Below are 22,251 nucleotides of genomic sequence, written 5' to 3' on the forward strand. Positions count from 1 at the left end.
CAACTAGCATGGGTTGATAATATGACTAGGATTATCAACAACTAGCATGGCCTGTTAATATGACTAGGATTATCATCAACTAGCATGGCCTGCTAATATGACTAGGATGATCATCAACTAGCATGGGTTGCTAATATGACTAGGATTATCAACAACTAGCATGGGTTGCTAATATGACTAGGATTATCAACAACTAGCATGGGTTGCTAATATGACTAGGATTATCATCAACTAGCATGGCCTGCTAATATGACTAGGATTATCATCAACTAGCATGGGTTGATAATATGACTAGGATTATCATCAACTAACATGGGTTGATAATATGACTAAGATTATCATCAACTAGCATGGGATGATAATATGACTAGGATTATCATCAACTAGCATGGGTTGCTAATATGACTAGGGTTATCATCACCTAGCATGGGATGTTAATATAATAGGGTTATCATCAACTAACATGGGTTGCTAATATGACTAGGATTGTGCCTTTGGTTGACGGACAATGAAAGTTGATTTGAAAACCAATAGAACAGGAGAGAAAGTGTTTTCAATGGCATATGGAAGTCAATAAAATAATTGCCTGCAATGGTCGGATTTTACTCTGAAGCAAGATAAGACGTGCCTTCAAACAAGTAGACCTATATGTTTTCAAAATGCATACTGCCTCCAGCTCATTGTCTGATACAATGAAGCCTACGTACTGTTGCCTATATGCAATAGCATGGCGAATGGGAAGCGTGCTTCAATTACCAGCTAAAGGAGAAAAAAGATATGCTATTTTTAAATCATGGGCATCACAACTGCATTCAACTTTATTTCGACCTTTTTTGGCAGTACATACCTGCCGTGACGGCAGTTATGACAATAGTTGCTCATCGAGACTCCATTCTTTGCTAAGTAACGAACGTATTTTAACGTTATTGATCGTCATATTCAACGTTTCCTTTAAACCCAGATTCTGGTTCATGAGAGACTATGAAGGAAGGAGCTTACCTGAGTTGGAGTCTGGGAATGACAAGTAGCAGATACTTGTTTTCTGGAACAAAAATAATTCATAGTTTGTTTGATGTGACGTTTCAATACAAGACAGTCAGTGTGCTACATGACGTTACTTTTGAAAACATAACTTGCCTCCTTCTCGGATAGTTTGGAATGGTGTGGGTAGATGACCTGCAAGAGAGAGAAACAACAGTTGGCTAGCTAACGTAACGTTAGCTGTTAACGCGGATAGCTCACTGGTTAGCTAGCTAACTAAATGCTAACTGTATAACGTTACTTTAAATTCCAATAGCGTGCTAAAGAACGTTAGCCAGATATAGTTAGCTATAACTAACACCATTAGTTAGTTAGCCAGCTAAGTTTAGCTATCCATCTAACGAACTGACAACAAGCAGAGAAAGGTATTTCACTGTACCTCCACCGCCTGGCCGAGTTCTAGATCGAACCCGACGACACAGATGCAGTGTAGCCAGGCAGAGAAGCGATCCCACGGCAGGAGAAGCGGGTCCGTGTCCTCCTCTCCTCCAGGCCCGACGGTTAACGTTATTTCTTCCGCTGGAGAGATGCTCACATCCTCGTCTCCAACCTCTTCAGGCTCTGCGAGTTGCTCCTCTATCTCCTCAGAGCCCTGCAAAGCCATCACGAAACCCGAGGGTGGAAATTGCTTCCTTTCGATAACTTTTATACTGGTCACTTTATCCTTTGATAGCAAGCTAACAAACGTACCCCACACAGAAAAGAACACAGAAAACGTAGTCCGGCGTGGCTACGCTGCGTAAGTACGTAACGTTCCAACCAGAAATGCAGTAGCGGCACAAGCCCACTAGTCAGCGCTACAATCATGGGCGTTTTAAAAAATATTGTATTTTTTATTTTTATTAACAAATATAAACAAACAAAAGAGGAATAGTCACATGCAAACAAGCGTACAAACAAACTATTTACATTGCCAGGAATCCTAAACAAACAAATCATATTCATTAATAATACAAGTTTTAATTGCATTTTTGTTTTTCATTTTAGTTAAAGTAGTGCCATATTGTGTTAACTCATTTATAAAGTGAAATAAGTTAGGTTTTGAATTAGACCATTTGTGAATATGAAATGTACCTAGTATTATTAGCAATTGAATTAAATATACTTCATCTTTATCTATGTCAGAATTTCTGAAATAAATCATTATATCAAAACCATTAAATTGTACAACCGGTCCTTTTTTTTTGTAACAAAATTCTGGATGTCAATCCAAAAAATTCTACTATGAATACAGGCAAAAAACAAATGCAAAATGGTCTCCTTCATTCCACAGAAATCACAGTTATATTCAATATTCAGCTTGAATCTTTCCAAAACATGTTTCACAGGATAAATGTAACATTTTAAATGAAACTTCCTTTACTTTGTTACTGATACAATATTTGTTAGCATAGATATTTGACCAAAATAATCTTGCTGAGGGAATTGTAGTATCACAAACAATATTCCTAATCTGTTTATTATTAAATTTATCTTTGATGTTAATATTACCAATGAATATATTTTCATGTAAATCTATGTTACTTACATCAACCACAGAGGAATTTAAAAGAGACAACCCCCCTTGGAATCGCATCAAAATCAATTGCATATTCTTTCGGGGTTATTGGAATTTTAAACTTATCAAGAAATTCCCCATATGAGAGTAGATCTCTATCCTCATTCAGTAACTGACCAACTAAAATAATTTTATTCTCAAACCAGTTCCGGAAAAAAAGAGACTTATTTTTAAATCGTATATCCTTGTTGTTCCATATAAAGTATTTGTGAGGGGGAAAATTGTGTTTATACGCTAACATCCAAGCTAAAATTGCCTGCTTATGGAATTTGGCCAACTTTAATGGGATTTTATCAACATCAAAATTACAACGAAGCAAAAATTCTAAACCACCAACAGAGTCAAATAAATACTTAGGGAAGACATTCCAAATACTGTTCTGGTTCTTAATATACTTCAGAATCCAATTCATTTTAAAAGTATTATTTAGAGTATTGAAATTTAAAACCTCAAGACCTCCTTGTTCTTGGATATTAGTGAGAATATATTTCCGTATATGGTGAGGCTTGTTCCTCCAAATAAAATTATTAAGAATCTTATCTAAGTCCTTTACAATTTTGGGGGGTAAGTCAAGTGATAACGAGACATAAACCGATCTGGATAACCTTTCGGCTTTGGATAATAAAACCCGACCGTATAATGAAATATCTCTCATCAACCAGAGGTTCAATTTCTTCTTTGTTTTCTCAATAATGGGGTTAAAGTTCAATTCACTCCTTTGTTATTCATCCTTGCATATAACAATTCCAAGATAAGTAATCGTATCTTTAATTGGGATACCGTATACTTCCTGTAAAACACAATCCTTGAGTGGAAATAAGACTGACTTATTAATGTTAATTGTCAAACCCGAAACTACGGAAAAGTCTTCAATACAGGAAACTGCTTTAGAAACCTCATTGCTGTCTCTCAAAAATATGGTGGCATCGTCAGCCAGTCGACATAGTTTAAATTCATTGCCAAGTGCTGAAACACCTTGAAAATTCCCTTTCTTGATATGAAGAGCCATAATTTGAGTAACCAATACAAATAAAAATGGACTAATTGGGCAGCCCTGCCTAATGCCACGGGCCAATATCAAATCTTTGGGATGTCCCGTGAGCTAATTTTACAGAGCTAGTACAACCACTATATAAAGTTTGAACTGCTTTCAAAAAAAAGTCACCAAACCCCCAAAAACGTATTGCTTTGAACATAAACTCATGTTATAGTATCAAAAGCTTTATAAAAATCAACAAACATAAGAAAATTATCATCAAGGATGAGGTCATTATAGTCAATCATATCTAAGATCAACCTGATGTTATTACTAATGTGTCGACCATGCATAAAACCAGATTGTTCTTCATCAATTTTTGATGCAAGCCTTGTTTCAACCTCTTAGCAAATACAAGGGCAAATAATGTCCCATCATTATTCAACAGGCTAATGGGTCTCCAGTTGTCTATATAAAGAGGATCCTTATTAGGTTTGGGAATCAAAGTAATTACACCTTGCTTTAAGGAAGCCGGTAACTCCCCTTTTCTATTGATTCTTGAAACATTGCAAGAATGAAAGGAATCAATTTATCATTGAATGCTTTATAAAACTCGCTTATTAAACCATCATTTCCAGGGGACCTATTGTCCTTAAGGCTTTTAATACAGTCTTTTATCTCAATTTCAGATAACTCATCATCACAAAAATCCTTGAAATCATTATCTATCTTCTTAGCAATGTTTGCTACATTGTCTAAGAAAAGATCCGTATTGAAAGTTGGCTGGGCTGATGTATACAGATTCTGATAAAACTGGGAAACAGGCTGAGAGATTTATTTTGGATTTTCATTGGGAGTATTATTAATCATTAATTTACATATGGAAGTCTTTTCGCCTGCCCTTTTTTCTAAATTAAAGAAATATTTTGTATTTTTCTCTCCCTCTTCCATCCATTTTCGTCTTGATCTTACAAACGCTCCCCAGGCCTTTTCCTCGTAGATACAGTTTAACTGCATTTGCAATGATGATAGCTCCAGTAATTCCTGATTAGTTAGTTCACTTTTTTTAGTATAATCCATTATTCCCTTTATGATGTCATATTCTTTCTCTCTCTTGGCACGAGCAATTTCTTTCCCCATTGAAATAGCCAAAAGCCTTAATCAAATTTCCTTAGCTCCCAGTAACTTCCAAACGTATTCATAACACAGGCACAATTCCAGTATTTATCAATAATTCCTGCTACTTCCTTCTTAAATACTTCATTCTCTAGAAAAGTCTTGTTCATTTTCCAGTAACCTTTACTAACTTTTTTTGTTGACAAACCATGCATATTTATCTTTATTGAGATGCCGTTGTGGTCTGTTAAAATTGATGGTTCAATCGAGACTGTGTCAACCTTGTCAGCCATATCTACAGATATCAGCCAGAAATCAATACGGGATTGTATAGATAAATCTTTGGTACTCCATGTAAACACAATGTTATCTGGGTTCTTATGTCTCCAAATATCTAGAACACCTAACCTTAGACATATATTCCTTATCTGACAAACAGAATTGCTATCCTTAGGAGGCCATCTATCTAGATTATCATGTAATACTGTATTAAAATCTACACCCCATATTACTTTAGCCAATGGAAATTTAGACATAATTTTACTTATTTTCCTCTCAATGTCTCTAAATAAAATACAGTTACTTGACTTGCTATTGGAAGCATAAGTATTTAAAACAGTAAATTGAACGTGGTTGACATCTACCAATAGTATAATCCATCTCCCTGTACTATCTGCTTCATGACTCAATTTATGACCCTTAAAGTTTTCTTTTAAAATAGCGACACCTGCTGACCGATTAGTACCAAATGAAAACCAAATATCATTCCCCCATTGACACTTCCAAAACGCAGTATCTGTGGAACAGGCATGAGTTTCTTGAATGAAATAAAAGTTGGCACGCTTACGCTTACAATACAAAAATAAAGATTTCCTTTTCAAAATATTACGGATTCCCCTGGCATTAACAGAAGAAACAGAAATGGACATTTACTATCACAGTGACTATATGAAGAATATTAAACTTGTATACGTTCACATGAATCGGCCCAGCGTCGTCCAGGTTAGGGGAGGGTTTGGACGGGGTAGGCCATCATTGTAAAATAAGAATTTATTCTTGACTTGCCTAGTTAGATAAAGTAACAACTGTCCCCCCCGTTTACTTTATCTAACTAGGCAAGTCAAGAATAAATTATATTTTACAATGATGGCCTACCCCGTCCAAACCCTCCCCTAACCTGGACGACGCTGGGCTAATTGTGCGCCGCTCTATGGGACTCCCGATCACGGCAGGTTGTGATACAGCCCAGGATCAAACCAGGGTCTATAGTGATGCTTCTAGCACTGAGAATCAGTGCCTTAGACCGCTGTGCCACTCGGGAGCCAATAGGGTTATTGGTTCTCTCCCCCCTTTACCACAATGTTGAGATAGGTTCCTCCTCTCCAGAACTGGAGTCCGAGCCGAATTGCAAACCCCACTATCCCGGCAGTGGCACTGCCACCAGTGTAGAGATTCAAGTACAAGCCTTGGTCTGGCTCTTCCCCCCTTAATCAGAACCAAATGTTAAAAACTCACTTCTCGGATAGTGGCTTCGGTGGCAACTACTGCCTTATCTTTCATTTAATTGTATTTCATTTGTTGAAATAAAAAAATCCTATAATTGCAAAACACTGCATCATGTAGGTCGAACACTGCATCAAAACACTGCATCATGTAGGTCGAACACTGCATCAAAACACTGCATCATGTAGGTCGAACACTGCATCATGTAGGTCGAACACTGCATCATGTAGGTCGAACACTGCATCATATAGGTCGAACACTGCATCAAAACACTGCATCATGTGGGTCAAACACTGCATCATGTAAGTCGAACACTGCATCATGTAGGTCTCACACTGCATCATATAGGTCGAACACTGCATCATGTAGGTCTCACACTGCATCATATAGGTCGAACACTGCATAGTGTAGGTCGAACACTGCATCAAAACACTGCATCATGTAGGTTGAACACTGCATCATGTAGGTCGAACACTGCATCATATAGGTCTCACACTGCATCATGTAGGTCTCACACTGCATCATATAGGTTGAACACTGCATAGTGTAGGTCGAACACTGCATCAAAACACTGCATCATGTAGGTTGAACACTGCATCAAAACACTGCATCATGTAGGTCGAACACTGCATCATGTAGGTCGAACACTGCATCAAAACACTGCATCATGTAGGTCAAACACTGCATCAAAACACAAAACCATGTTTTGTGACATCATGAGATTCATGATCATAATCTAAGGGCAAATCCTTTAATTCCTCTATTAGCCACAACACTGACAAAGCAATGAGATTACAGAGAGGAGGGGTCCAAGACCCTGGTGAACCCCAGAATGACTGTGACAGCTGTTGTCCATTCCCCAAAGACATCCCAGTCTCTATTTTGGAGGTTTGTGAGAGATTTAGGGCCAGGAAATGTGCTATGTGGTTTACTTAGGACCATGAGTTTTTCCTAGCTACTTTATGGCTCTAGCTATCACCCACTAAATGTATATGTGTTTCCCTCCTTAGACATGTCACTGACCTGGTGTAACTACTATGCAAAGTACTCTCAAGTCACCAAGCTCGAGACCCTGGGTCTCGACCCCGCCCTGTGCAACTGGGTACTGGACTTCCTGACGGGCCGCCCCCCAGGTGGTGAGGGTAGGTAACAACATCTCCACCCCGCTGATCCTCAACACTGGGGCCCCACAAGGGTGCGTTCTGGGCCCTCTCCTGTACTCCCTGTTCACCCACGACTGCGTGGCCATGCACGCCTCCAACTCAATCATCAAGTTTGCGGATGACACTACAGTGGTAGGCTTGATTACCAACAACGACGAGACGGCCTACAGGTGAGGGCCCTCGGAGTGTGGTGTCAGGAAAATAACCTCACACTCAACGTCAACAAAACAAAGGAGATGATTGTGGACTTCAGGAAACAGCAGAGGGAGCACCCCCCTATCCACATTGACGGGACAGTAATGGAGAGGGTAGTAAGTTTTAAGTTCCTCGGCGTACACATCACGGACAAACTGAATTGGTCCACCCACACAGACAGCATTGTGAAGAAGGCGCAGCAGCGCGACCTACCTGTGTTCGACCTACATGATGCAGTGTTTTGATGCAGTGTTCGACCTACATGATGCCGTGTTTTGATGCAGTGTTCGACTTACATGATGCAGTGTTTGACCCACATGATGCAGTGTTTTGATGCAGTTTTCGACCTATATAATGCAGTGTTCGACTTACATGATGCAGTGTTTGACCCACATGATGCAGTGTTTTGATGCAGTTTTCGACCTATATAATGCAGTGTTCGACTTACATGATGCAGTGTGAGACCTACATGATGCAGTGTTCGACTTACATGATGCAGTGTTCGACCTACATGATGCAGTGTTCAACCTATATGATGCAGTGTTCGACCTACATGATGCAGTGTTTTGATGCAGTGTTCGACCTATATGATGCAGTGTTCGACCTACATGATGCAGTGTTTTGCAATTATAGGATTTTTTTATTTCAACAAATGAAATACAATTAAATGAAAGATAAGGCAGTAGTTGCCACCGAAGCCAGTGAAGTAGTGTGAAGAAATTCAGCTTGTCACCAAAAGCACTCACAAACTTCTACAGATGCACAATCGAGAGCATCCTGTCGGGCTGTATCACCGCCTGGCACGGCAACTGCTCCGCCCACAACCGGAAGGCTCTCCAGAGGGTAGTGAGGTCTGCACAACGCATCACTGGGGGCAAACTACCTGCCCTCCGGGACACCTACACCACCCGATGTCACAGGAAGGCCATAAAGATCACCAAGGACAACAACCACCCGAGCCACTGCCTGTTCACCCCGCTATCATCCAGAAGGCGAGGTCAGTAAAGGTGCATCAAAGCAGGGACCGAGAGACTGAAAAACAGCTTCTATCTCAAGGCCATCAGACTGTTAAACAGCCACCACTAACATCGAGTGGCTGCTGCCAACATACTGACTCAACTCCAGCTCACTTTTAATAATGGAAATTGATGGGAATTGATCAAAAATGTATCACTAGCCACTTTAAACAATGCCACTTAATATAATGTATATGTATATACTGTACTCTATATCATCTACTGCATCTTGCCATCTTTATGTAATACATGTATCACTAGCCACTTTAAACTATGCACTTTTATGTTTACATACCCTACATTACTCATCTTATATGTATATACTGTACTCGATACCATCTACTGCATCTTGCCTATGCCGTTCTGTACCATCACTTATTCATATATCTTTATGTACATATTCTTTATCCCTTTACACTTGTGTGTATAAGGTAGTAGTTGTGGAATTGTTAGGTTAGATTACTCGTTGGTTATTACTGTATTGTCAGAACTAGAAGCACAAGCATTTCGCTACACTCGCATTAACATCTGCTAACCATGTGTATGTGACAAATACAATTTGATTTGATTTGAAGTTCAAGTTTGTTTATTTGTCATATGAACACGATATACACCGAGTGTACAAAACATTAGGAACACCTTCCTAATATTGAGTCAGTCTGTCATGGAAAGAGCAGGTGTTCTTAATGTTTTATACACTCAATGTACCTGGAGTATACAGTGAAATAAAAATGCTTCCTTGCAGGTTCACCTCTAAACAATGCAACTCACAATAGAATCGTACTAGAAAATAAAAGCTCAATTAATTAAAATAGGCTACAATGTTTTTCAGAAATATAATACAACGAATTGAAGTCGGATATTTAGACATGTGCAGGGGAATTAAGAAATAGATTGTTCAGCGGCAGCGTAGCCTAGTGGTTGGAGCGTTGGACTAGTAACCGAAAGGTTGCAAGATCGAATCCCCTGAGCTGACAAGGTACAAATCTGTCTTTCTGCCCCTGAACAAGGCAGTTAACCCACTGTTCCTAAGGCTGTCATTGAAAATAAGAATTTGTTCTTAACTGACTTGCCTAGTAAAATAAAACAAATAGACATTGTGTAGTGGTAATGAATACCAGTTCAGTAGCAGCAGTCAGTGTGTGTGTGTGTGACTAGGAGGACAACGGAAGTTGAGGTGAAATCTTCATTGTACAAAAACAATGTTTGTCATAGGCCTAAAGCCTTGATCAGAGAGCCCCTTTATGGTGACTAGAGGTGCAGAGGAACTGACCACGTTTACATGCGCACAGTATTCCTCGTAGTAGCTCATTTCCCACTTAAGGTCTCTTTCAGGACAAGCTGTTTACATTTTCCTTTGATATCCCGCTCATGAGTGTCCCTGTTTCCATGAATGAACAAAATATTCCTAATTTATGTATATGGGTTAAATGGAATAGCAACTGAAATGTGGACACGGACTGTAGGCATATAACCTCCCTTATGTAACAAAATATAATGTTAACTCCTGCAGAATTATGCATTTCTTGCAGTGAAATTATACAACACATGTTTATTTTGTCTTGGGAACAGGATTGGAAAAATATGATTTATTTCCTTCAAAATCTCTTGAGAAAATGCGAATGCATGTGTAATGTGTATTTCAACCACATACAATATGCACACAAGATGAACTGAAGACTTAACAGAAAAGCGTTTCATTGGTTTTCTCAGCTTTTCATTTCCTTAAAACGGGTCAAACTGATGACATTTCGCGCAGGAGTAATCTTTCCACTGTTTTGAAGTTCATTCCTTTTCTCCCCGGTCCCCTAAACGAAACTAGATTACTAATGCATTAATTTGATCAATGTAAGACATTATTCTGGTGAGGACTACTTTATTTAGTCTTCTGGGGAAACAAGTTATCACAGAAGAGAAACTGCACGTAGGCCTATCAAACTACTTGACAAACAAATGGCCAACCAAATGTCGGGAAATTATTAGCAGAAACGTGTCTAAATTAGGGGTGTAAGTATCCAGTAGTAAATGAATTATACTAAATTATTATGGTGGATCAGACTGACACAGGTACTTGTTGACATGTTAATGTTTGACAATCAGATGAAAACATCCATCATATCATATATCAAATCAAATCGTATTTGTCACACGCGCCAAATACAACCGTGAAATGCTTACTTACAAGCCCTTAATCAACAACACAGTTCTAAGAAAAATAAGTGTTAAGTAAAAATAGATATGTAAACAATAAAATAACAAATAATTAAAGAGAAGCAGTAAAATAACAGTAGCAAGGCTATATACAGGGGGTACCGGTACAGAGTCAATGTGTGGGGCCACAGGTTAGTCGAGGTAATTAAGGTAATATGTACATGAAGGTAGAGTTAAAGTGACTATGCATAGATAATAAACAGAGAGTAGCAGAAGCGTAAAAGAGTGGGGAGGGGTCAATGCAAATAGTCTGGGTAGCCATTTGATTACCTGTTCAGGAGTCTTATGGCTTGGGAATAGAAGCTGTTTAGAAGCCTCTTGGACCTAGACTTGGTGGTCCGGTACCGCTTGCCCTGCGGTAGCAGACAGAACAGTCTATGACTAGGGTGGCTGGAGTCTTTGACAATTTTTAGGGCCTTCCTCTGACATCACCTGGTATACAGGTCCTGGATGGCAGGAAGCTTGGCCCCAGTGATGTACTGGGCCGTACGCACTAACCTTTGTAGTGCCTTGCAATCGGAGGCTGAGCAGTTGCCATACCAGGCGGTGATGCAACCAGTCAGGAGGATCTCGATGGTGCAGCTGTAGAACTTTTTGAGGATCTGAGGACCCATGCCAAATCTTTTCAGTCTCCTGAGGGGGAATAGGCTTTGTCGTGCCCTCTACACAACTGTCTTGGTGTGTTTGGACCATGATAGTTTGTTGGTGATGTGGACACCTAGGAATTTGAAGCTCTCAACCTGCTCCACTACAGCCCCGTCGATGAGAATGGGGGCGTGCTCGGTCCTCCTTTTCCTGAAGTCCACAATCATCTCCTTTGTCTTGATCACGTTGAGGGAGAGGTTGTTGTCCTGGCACCACACGGCCAGGTCTCTGACCTCCTCCCTATAGGCTGTCTCATCGTTGTCGGTGATCAGGCCTGCCACTGTTGTGTCGTCAGCACACTTAATGATGGTGTTGGTGTCGTGCCTGGCCATGCAGTCATGTGTGAACAGGGAGTACAGGAGGGGACTGAGCACGCACCCCTGAGGGGCCCCCGTGTTGAGTTGAGGATCAGCGTGGCGGATGTGTTGTTACCTACCCTTACCACCTGGGGGCGGCCCGTCAGGAAGTTCAGGATCCAGTTGCAGAGGGTGGTTTTTAGTCCCAGGGTCCTTAGCTTAGTGATGAGCTTTGAGCTTTGATATGCGAAACTGAGCCTGCGAAGAATGCAAAAAACTAGTTATCGGGATGAAATGTGTACGTGCCACAGTATCCCATCTTAGATTAGCATATCCCAGGCATATTATCCGGGTTTCGGGATATTATGGGATATTATATTAACGGGATATTATGTTTATATGCGTCAACTCAAAAACGGAATAATGAAGTATCCCGAATAGTAACGGGATATCGGTGTGCATGTAAACATGGTCACAGAGGAGGAAACATTGGCTAGAAACCTAACGTTGAACTGCATTGAATTCTAAGTCAGACAGAAATGCTGCGTTTGAAACAAGTAAGTTTCCTCACATGACCTCTACAAGCCAGAATGTTGGAATAAAATGATATTTTAGCTTCCTTTACTGGTTGTCTGTGACCTTTTGCAGGTAGGATTGTGAGAAAACAATATATCTACAGGAAAGTATGATTCCATAAACTTTTCAAAGCGCTGGTAGTCTGTGTCCAGACGTCTATCACCTGAATCATGTAAACACATGCAGGAGTTCGGCAAGTGTGCATGTGTCTCGTGCATGCATTTTTTCTTCTTCAGTTGATTTAAATCTGAGCACGTTACTAGCTATTTGAAAAGTTGACCCAATTATACTTTCCTGTTGATATATTGAGGAAACTTAACATGCTGACTACAATGCAAAAACACGTGTTGATTTTCTCCATCTACACCAGATGTGATCATGAGACGCAGGTTAAAAAATTAAAAATAAACTGTATTAATTAGGGGGGCAGGTCGAAACACACATGAAACATTCAATGACATTTAGCTAGCTTGTCCTGGGAGATAAACATTGGGTTGTTATTTTACCTGAAATGCATATTGTCCTATTTCTAGCTGGTTCTTTGTATAATTTTGACCTGGAGTCATACAAAATTGTGTGTTTCTCTACTCAGACGACTAATCCACATATAAAAAGGGAAACATCGTTTTTAGTGCGTTATCTTTAATTAATCTATTCTCATTTGTTTTTCAAGTATCTACGTGGGTTTGTATCTTCCTGACATCCAATAAGGAAGGGACTTGTGGCAAGTCAAATCAAATCAAATCAAATGTATTTATTTTGCCCTTCTTACATCAGCTGATATCTCAAAGTGCTGTACAGAAACCCAGCCTAAAACCCCAAACAGCAAGCAATGCAGGTGTAGAAGCACGGTGGCTAGGAAAAACTCCCTAGAAAGGCCAAAACCTAGGAAGAAACCTAGAGAGGAACCAGGCTATGAGGGGTGGCCAGTCCTCTTCTGGCTATGCCGGGTGGAGATTATAACAGAACATGGCCAAGATGTTCAAATGTTCATAGATGACCAGCAGGGTCAAATAATAATAATCACAGTAGTTGTCGAGGGTGCAACAAGCCAGCACCTCAGGAGTAAATGTCAGTTGGCTTTTCATAACCGATCATTGAGAGTATCTCTACCGCTCCTGCTGTCTCTAGAGAGTTGAAAACAGCAGGTCTGGGACAGGTAGCACGTCCGGTGAACAGGTCAGGGTTCCATAGCCGCAGGCAGAACAGCTGAAGTCAAAGTTATATTTTAGCGCTTGGTTATGCAGACATTCCTTTATGAGCAAGCGGTGTTGGTGAAATGATTGAATGTGTATTGTATTTTGTATTTTGTATTTTGTAACGCTCGCGCACGCAACGTGGCCGGTGAGGTTTGCATGTAACTCACATATCAGTGATTATAAGGAAGGGAGCAGGTGGTTTGATACATTTAAAGTTTTAGAACAAATCTTATAATCTTTCCCTAATTAAGTCTGGTAAAATCCCTTGGGATTCAGAAATGACTTTTCTGAATATCTAATTAATCAGATTAGCCATTGAGATTGCATATATATATGATTTAACTAGGCAAGTCAATTAAGAACAAATTCTTATTTACAATGACGTCTAGGAACAGTGGGTTAACTGCCTTGTTCAGGGTAAGAATGACAGATTTTTACTTTGACAGCTCGGGGATTCGATCCACTAACCTTTCGGTTTCTGGCCCAACGCTCTAACCACTAGGCTACCTGTCACCCCATATATCTTAACTTAAGATCTATCATTGACTGAACAAGTAATGCATGTGTTACAATACAAATTCTTTGGTTTTTAACCACATAAACAATAATTGCATGTAACGTTGCAGCGTGTCATGAATGTCTATTCTGATTGGACCCCATTTTGTCAATTTGAACATTGGTCCCACCTCTAATTACGTTATGGCTATGTCGCGTGCGCTAAACGGCAACACATTGGCGCTTACCGGTCTGTTTGTGTGTATTATTTAATTTCAGTTATGGCTACGGATTCTTGTGGAGGAGGACAAGTCTTTCGAAAGTTTACCCAGTTCAGCGGAATAATTCTGTAAAATCACATCTTGTGCCATCGATAAGTGTGGCTTAACTTGGGAATCTTCAAAAGATTAGCTACTGGACTGGGGATGCAGCCAAAACTCGTCTCAGTTTTCCGTGTCTGCTCTGTCAGCTAGCTAGCTAACTAGCTAGCAAGGCTATCCATCCTAGCTAACTCTTTCCGACTCTGCTAACGTTTGCTTTTTTGAAGAGGGCCCAGCTTACTAGCTAGCGTTACTTGTCTTTAGTTGCTTGTCTCAAATTTACTCTTTTGCCTGAAGTAGCGTTATTCAAGCGTTCAAGAGTTGGTTGAGCACCAGTCGACCCGAAGAGGCCGCTCCGGCTAAAGTACAAGTTATTAGCACGTTAGCTTAGTTAGCCATATAACGTTAGCTAGCTTTTTTTGTTGTTGAATTTTTATAGCTATATCTGGGTAGTTGCCAACAAACAGCAGGGTTTTTGTATTGGGCATAGCAATCTCTACATCCCGCTGCAATACCCATTTTAGATGTAAGGGTGTCTTTGCAGCAGTTTGGAACATTTGACTTCGAGATTAGAAAGATTTGTTGCTGTTCAGGGCCCTGAAACTCAATATTAGCTTGCTAGTCTGCCTGAGTTGGGAGTGGCTAGAGGTTTGCATTAGCTGGTTAGCAAGCTAGCTAACAAACAAGGTCAGATGTTCTTATATCGCACCCGTCTATAGTGCGTAGGATAAACAAAACGTAGTAACACAAACTCTATAGAAAAACAATGTATTAATGACCTGTTAAACCACGGTCAGATTGACAGCGGGTGTGTTTCAATAGCCGTATCATCATCAGGCGCAGGGATAGGAAACCCCGCACTGGTCAAATAGTTTGTATAAACTACCAATCTGGATTTATCCGTTGCTGGGCTAAAGATTGGGTGCCACACTAGCCTGTTCAATATAGCTTCTTTCCCTGTACATTTGATGGACGTGATTAGATATTTTCTAGACGGCTACTGTTGCTATCGTCATGCGATTCTGGCTAGTCAGAATTCTGACCTGTACATAGTCGTGTTGAATAACATTCAGTGGACGTAATGTAGCTCTGTAGAAAGATAGTCCAAAAGTCTTTATTTTTTTTAATTTTTTTTACTTGTTAGATTTACAAGAGTATTGGTTACGTCAAAAATGAATATAATGTTTGATAGCTAGTTAGTGCTTTAACTCAAAATAGAATAGCCAGCCAGCGGAATAGCGAGGCTAAATTGAATTAACAGCCGATGATTGAAGACTGAGAACGTTGTCATTCTGGATCAAGAAACCTTGTCTTTAGTCTCTGGTTGGAGTAACACTCCCAAGCCATCATCAATGCCTTCAGCGCTGGCCGTCTTCTCCTGCCGTCCGAATTCACACCCTTTTCAGGAACGTCATGTCTACCTGGACGAGCCAGTCAAGATCGGGCGCTCTGTGGCACGATGCCGACCCGCTCAGAACAATGCTACGTTCGACTGCAAGGTTCTATCAAGGAACCATGCCCTTCTCTGGTTCGATCACAAGACTGGCAAGGTGAGTCTGTCAACCAGTCGGATAGCTACTAGCTTTTACTTTGCTTGGTACAATCCCTTTGCGCAGTCCCTGCCAGGCAGCCATGCAGTCAGATATGTTGAACTGGGTTGCAGTCGGCATGTCCAGGTACCTCAATGGAATAAGTGGTCAGTCAACCACCTATGGGTAAATAATGGGTCATGGCTGCAGGGTTAAGACACACACACACACACACGCACACACATATGGGTTGCCACTGACTGACAGCCCAGCTATGGCAACTGAGTTGAGATAGAAAATCAAATCATTGGTCACATTTTTGTGTTGCGTAGGGTTAGCCTAGTATTGTGCTGTCTGTGTGCCAACTTTCTCCCACCTAAATAAATAGATCAATAATAATGTGGGATATCACCTTTAGGACATCCATGGGAGATTAATAGTCTGCTTTCCAAATGGCACCCTATTCTCTATAGGCCTCTGGTCAAGAGTAGGGCACATAGGGTGTAATTTGGGATGCGCATAAAGATCCCCGAGCTAATTGCTTAGGCTACAGCTGCTAGGAAGCCTGTTTGAGCTTCGTGGATAAAGACGGTTAATGCAAGACACACAGCTGCCTGCTAGCGAGACAACCCAAGACAACACCCCACCCTAATACACACATCGCATACCTCCCCCAAGGTCCTCATGTACCCGCATGCACATCTAGCTCTAGTAACTGCATCACGTGACACACACACACAAGAATAGAAGGTTTAGTGTTTCCTTGACGAAATGGTTGTAGTTGTCTTGTCAGACGGACAGATAATGTTACTTTCAACACGGTGGTGTTGTCAGGGGAAAGTTACAGGGAAAGGAGAGTTACAGGGCAGTGGTGTTGTCATGGAAAGTTTAAAGGGCATGTATTGGTTAGTTTAACCTGGGGGAAATGAGAAACACCAGGGGTGCGTTCATTAGGCACACTTATGAAACACAGAAATCATGAGGCACTACTGGTACTTGTTCCTTAAACACTTGGCTCATTTTCCATTGTAAAATTTCTCGACTGTATGCCCTAATAAATTCCACCAATACGTTGTGGGGTTGTGGGCACACCTCGCCTGTCTTCACCTGGACTGCGTACAGTAGCTAGTACAGTTGGCACTACAGAGCAACCTTGGACGGTTGGCTTGTGTTAAGAGGTTAAAAAATGATTAAAACGTCGACAGCCAGAGGTCGGCGTAGATATCGATCCATGTTCACTATACCATATAAACCTTATACTGTCTACTCCACCCCTTCCACCAGAATAATGTGACTAGTTTCTTTACTGAACTGATTTGGGTGCTGAAATACCATACCAGTCAAGAGTGTGCTAACCTGTCATCAAGGCAAAGTGTGGCTACTATGAAGAGTCTTAAAATATATTTTGATTTGTTTAGCACTTTTGTTTACTACATAATTCCATATGTTATTTCATAGTTTTTGATGTCTTCACTATTGTTCTACAATGTAGAAAATAGTACAAATAAATACCCTTGAATGAGTAGGTGTGTCCAAACGTTTGACTGTTTCTGTAAGCCTCTCCCTCAGATTCCTGAACACTTCATAGCAAACAGTTGTTCAGTCCAGAAAGATATAGGGCCCACTTCCTGTGTAATGACGTAAGTAGATTTAAATGCCTGTTTTGTTAACTAGTTGTCTAATATTTGTCATGTTGTGCTTCTTGTTAGTAGAGATTTATCTGACCTCACTGGCTGAACGTCTTAGTTTGAACACCATTCTAGGTGTAGCAGGCAGCGCCAAGAGTTTAATATAGACAAAGAGATTACACACCCCTATCTTGGAATGCAGTTTTACTCTGCTAGTACTTTACACGCTCTCTATCCCTCCGTCTCACTGCTTTAAAGGACAAACCAGACCGCGCCGATAAACGGTTTAAATCAGAAGTTGTCCGTCCTATCTTCTATGACCACAGAACATCAGCCGTCATTCACTGTTCATTTCATAATGTTTTTCTACATGGTTTAATTATAAGCACTTAGTTTGCTACTAGTTCTATAACTGCTTGAAGAAATGGTCTTTTACTATTTCAGTATTATATTACTGTTAAGACCAGTGTCTCATTTACAATGGTGCCCTGAGGACAAATATTACATCAACAAAAATATTTAAACTAAAAGACAGCTATAAATACATTACATCCAGGTTAGTACAACAAGTTATAATAAACAATTGTTCACTTTAGTGAACTAATTTAAGATTATAAACCTCAATGTAACTAAATGTAATCTACAGCGCATTCGGAAAGTATTCTGACCCCTTGACTTTATCCACAATTTTTTTTTTTTCTCCCTCATCAATCTACACACAATACCACATAATGACAAAGCAAAAACAGGTTTTTAGAAATTTGTGAATTTTTCATAAGTATTCAGACCCTTTACTCAGTACTTTGTTGAAGCACCTTTGGCAGCGATTACAGCCTTGAGTCTTCTTGGGTATGACGCTACAAGCTTGGCATTCATGTATTCGGAGAGTTTCTCCCGTTCTTCTCTGCAGATCCTCTCAAGCTCTGTCAGGTTGGATGAGGAGTGTCACTGCACAGATATTTTCAGGTCTCCAGAGATGTTAGATTGGGTTCATAACCAATTTATTACTGTGATTATGATATGCTATAGGTCAGGCCCTAATGGTCACGCACATACAGTGCATTTTTATTTTTGACCCCACCGGCCAAACCCTCCCCTAACCCGGACGATGCTGGGCCAATTGTGAACCGTCCTATGGGACTCACGGCCACGGCCGGATGTGGCACAGCCCGGGAATGAACCCAGGTCTGTAGTAACGCTTCTAGCACTGCGACGCGGTGCCTCTCAGAAGGCCCTATACTTAACTACTTTATAATTATTTAAAAAAAATAATTGATCAGATATTATTCATTTTACCATTAATTTCACAAAAGTCTAATTACTGTTTTCGAAGTCTAACTGTAATAAACAAATCAATATTTGTAATATTTTTTTTTTATAACATTGTTCGCCTAATGAAAAGGCTTAACACTGGAAGAAAAATATAATTTTCAAACAAATATTATACAATTTAATCAGAGCTCTTTAGCCATTTTTGTAATGAGAATGCCAAGTAAAAAAAAAAAATATATATTTAACCAGGTCGGCCAGTTGAGAACAAGTTCTCATTTACAACTGCGACCTGGCCAAGATAAAGCAAAGCAGTGTGACACAAACAACAACACAGAGTTACACATGGAATAAACAAGCGTACAGTCGATAACACAATAGAAAAAGTCTATATACAGTGTGTGCAAATGGCGTGAGGAGGTAAGGCAATAAATAGGCCATAGTAGCAAAGTAATTACAATTTAGTAAATTAACACGGGAGTGATTGATGTGCAGATGATGATGTGCAAGTAGAAATACTGGTGTGCAAAAGAGCAGAAAAGTAAATAAAAACAGTATGGGGGTGAGGTAGGTAGATTGGATGGGCTATTTACAGATGGGCTATGTACAGCTGCATCTGGCCTACCTGGTTAAATAAAGGTGGAAAATAGCTGTGCAGCTGCTCAGATAGCTGATGTTTAAAGTTAGTGAGGGAAATAGAAGTCTCCAGCTTCAGCGATTTTGAATAAAAAATCAATTTCTTTTCAATATTATTATTATTTTTTTTCATTACCACATTTCCCCCATTTTTGCATTCAGAAATGATTCAGACCCCTTCACTTTTCCCACATGTGGTTACATTACAGCCTTATTCTAAAATGGATTAAATCGTTTTTCTACAATCTACAGACAATACCCCTTCGTGACCGTGGTCATTTTGGAAAAAAAATGTTTGCGAAAAAACAGACATTTTCCTTTGAGACTTGAAATTGACAAGATTTGGAAAGGCACACACCTATCTATAAGGTTCCACAGTTGACAGAGCATGTCAGAGCAAAAAATCAAGCCATGAGGTCGAAGGAATTGTCCGTAGAGCTCCGAGACAGGATTGTGTCAAGGCACAGATCTGGGGAAGGGTATCAAAACATTTCTGCAGCATTGAAGGTCCCCAAGAACACAGTGGCCTCCTTCATTCTAAAATGGAATAAGTTTGGAACCACCAAGACTCTTCCTAGAGCTGGCCGCCCGGCCAAACTGAGCAATCGGGGGAGAAGGGCCTTGGTCAGGGAGGTGACCAAGAACCCGATGGGTCAGTCTGACAGCTCCAGAGTTGCTCTGTGGAGATGGGAGAAAGGACTTTCAGACCAGGAGAAACAACATTCTCTGGTCGGCTTGAAAACTAGATTCAACTCTTTGGTCTGAATGCCAAGGGTCACGTCAGGCGTCAGTCAGCCTATTACCATCCATATACGGTGAAGCATGGTGGTGGCAGCGTCATGCTGTGGGGATGTTTTTCATGTACTGATAGACTAGTCAGGATTGAGGAAAAGATGAACGGAGCAAAGCGCTCAGGACTTCAGACTGGGGTGAAGGTTCACCTTCCAACATGGTAATGACCCTAAGCACACAGCCAAGACAATGCAGGAGTGGCTTCAGGGCAAGTCTCTGAATGTCCTTGAGTGGCCCAGCCAGAGCCCGGACTTGAACCCGATTGAACATCTCTGGAGAGACCTGGAAATAGCTGTTCTGCGACGCTCCCCATCCAACCTGTCAGAGCTTGAGAGGATCTGCATAGAAAAATGGGAGAAACTCCAGAAATACAGGTGTGCCAAGCTTGTAGCCTTATACCCAGGAAGACTCGAGGCTGTAATCACTGGCAAAGGTGCTTCAACAAAGTACTGAGTAAAAGGTCTGAATACTTATGTAAATGTTATATTTAAGTTTTTTTATATATATATTTGCTAAAATGTCAACCTGTTTTTACTTTGTCATTATGTGGTATTGTGTGTAGATTGGGGGGGGGGGGGGGCAATTTAATCAATTTTAGAATAAGGTTGTTACATAACAAAATGTGGATAAAGTCAATGGGAATGAATACTTTCCGAATGCACTGTATGGAACCGCTATCAGGTGCACTGTTTACAATGGTGTTTTCCTGCGAATTACATTTTGGCAGATTTTTGAAAATTATGTTTTATTTTCTGTTCTGTTAAGTTGCAGTACCATAATCTACACTGAACAAAAATGTAAAAGCAACATGTAAGGTGTTGGTCCCAAGTTTTAATGAGCTGAAATAAAAGATCCCCCAAAAAATTAATACGTACAAAAGCCTATTCTCAAATTTTGTGCACAAATTTATTGTGCTGGGGACAATAACAGGCCACTCTAAAATGTTCAGTTTTGTCACACAACCCAATGCCACAGATTTCCCAAGTCTTGAGGGAGCGTGCAATTGGCATGCTGACGGCAGGAATGCCCATCAGAGCTGTTCCCAGATAATTTAATGTTCATTTCTCTACCATAAGCTGCCGTATTTCTGTCTGTAATAAAGCCCTTTTGTGGGTAGAGAGTCTGATTGGCTGGGCCTGGCTCCCAAGGGCTGGGCTTGGCTCCCCAGTGGGTGGGCCTATGCCGACCCATGGCTGCGCCCCTGGCCAGCCATGTGAAGGCCGTAGATTAGGGCTTAATGAATTTATTTAAATGTACTGATTTCCTTATTGAACTGTAAGTCAGCAAAATATTTTGAAATTGCATGTTTTTATATTTTTGTTCAGTATAAATATCAAGCCCATTGTATCTTAAGAGAACACCTTTGTTGATGTCTACAGGCTCTGTGAGGTCATAGCTGTTCATTTTGTAAATGTTCCTAAGACCTGCTAAAACAACCAACATAACCAGCTGATTCCCCCCCCCCCCCTCTCAGGCATATCTTATTAAGCCCATAGGAAGGAGATTGTAGGTAGGTGTGTCCCAAATGGCACCCCGTAGGGAGTTATTTGGGACACAGGTCTAGTCTTCTCTGGGTATGTGGCAGGTCTTTTTTATTATTTTTTATACCCCGCTCTGTTCTCTCTCTTGTAGGTAGGGCATTTTTTTAAATGCCAACAGTCAAGGGTTAGTTAGGATCTCCAGGCAGGAGCTGCAGTCCTGAGTAATCTGTATGTTTTCCAGGTTCCGGAGTTGTGATTCTGAATTGGAATCCTGGTGGTGCTGTCACCGTGGCGCTGACCACATGCTATGTTACCCTTTCAGAGGGTTTTTTCTTATTTTCTCTCTGCTGTGATTGGTTCCTAATTTGTTACGAAGCAGCAGCAATCCTCTGTGGCAGGAAGGAATCGTTGGAGTTGAAAGTGTAGTTTGTAACCTTTTTTTAGTCCCCCCCCCCCCCAGCTGGCGCCTCTGTGTTGAACGTTGTGGTTAATCATTCTGGGGCTTTCTGCCCTGTGGCTAGAGAGGGGAGGGGTCGCCTGACCTGTGCTGTTCTCAGAGCTCTTTGTGCAATCTTGTCAACTCCTACATGACGGTGACCATAGGAG

The 22,251-nt window shown here is 40.7% G+C and overlaps 2 protein-coding genes across 2 annotated transcripts in view; one reads left to right on the forward strand and one right to left on the reverse strand.

Annotated features, from left to right (window-relative positions):
- The window catches only part of dennd6aa (DENN/MADD domain containing 6Aa), a 36,196-nt gene extending 34,438 nt beyond the window's left edge, over positions 1 to 1,758 (reverse strand). Inside the window, exons 1-3 of the mRNA XM_071336987.1 lie at positions 1,421 to 1,758; positions 1,138 to 1,176; positions 1,000 to 1,042 (exon numbers count right to left, since the gene is read on the reverse strand). Of these exons, the coding sequence (XP_071193088.1) occupies positions 1,000 to 1,042; positions 1,138 to 1,176; positions 1,421 to 1,645 (307 nt within the window). The 5' untranslated portion in view covers positions 1,646 to 1,758. The remainder of the gene's footprint in view (positions 1 to 999; positions 1,043 to 1,137; positions 1,177 to 1,420) is intronic.
- A 13,824-nt stretch (positions 1,759 to 15,582) lies between these two features.
- Positions 15,583 to 22,251, forward strand: part of slmapa (sarcolemma associated protein a) — a 152,056-nt gene continuing 145,387 nt past the window's right edge. The window contains exon 1 of the mRNA XM_071336989.1: positions 15,583 to 15,860. Within this exon, the coding sequence (XP_071193090.1) occupies positions 15,663 to 15,860 (198 nt within the window). The 5' untranslated portion in view covers positions 15,583 to 15,662. The remainder of the gene's footprint in view (positions 15,861 to 22,251) is intronic.

The sequence above is a fragment of the Salvelinus alpinus genome, chromosome 12 (assembly GCF_045679555.1).
Source record: "Salvelinus alpinus chromosome 12, SLU_Salpinus.1, whole genome shotgun sequence".
Lineage (NCBI taxonomy): Eukaryota > Metazoa > Chordata > Actinopteri > Salmoniformes > Salmonidae > Salvelinus > Salvelinus alpinus.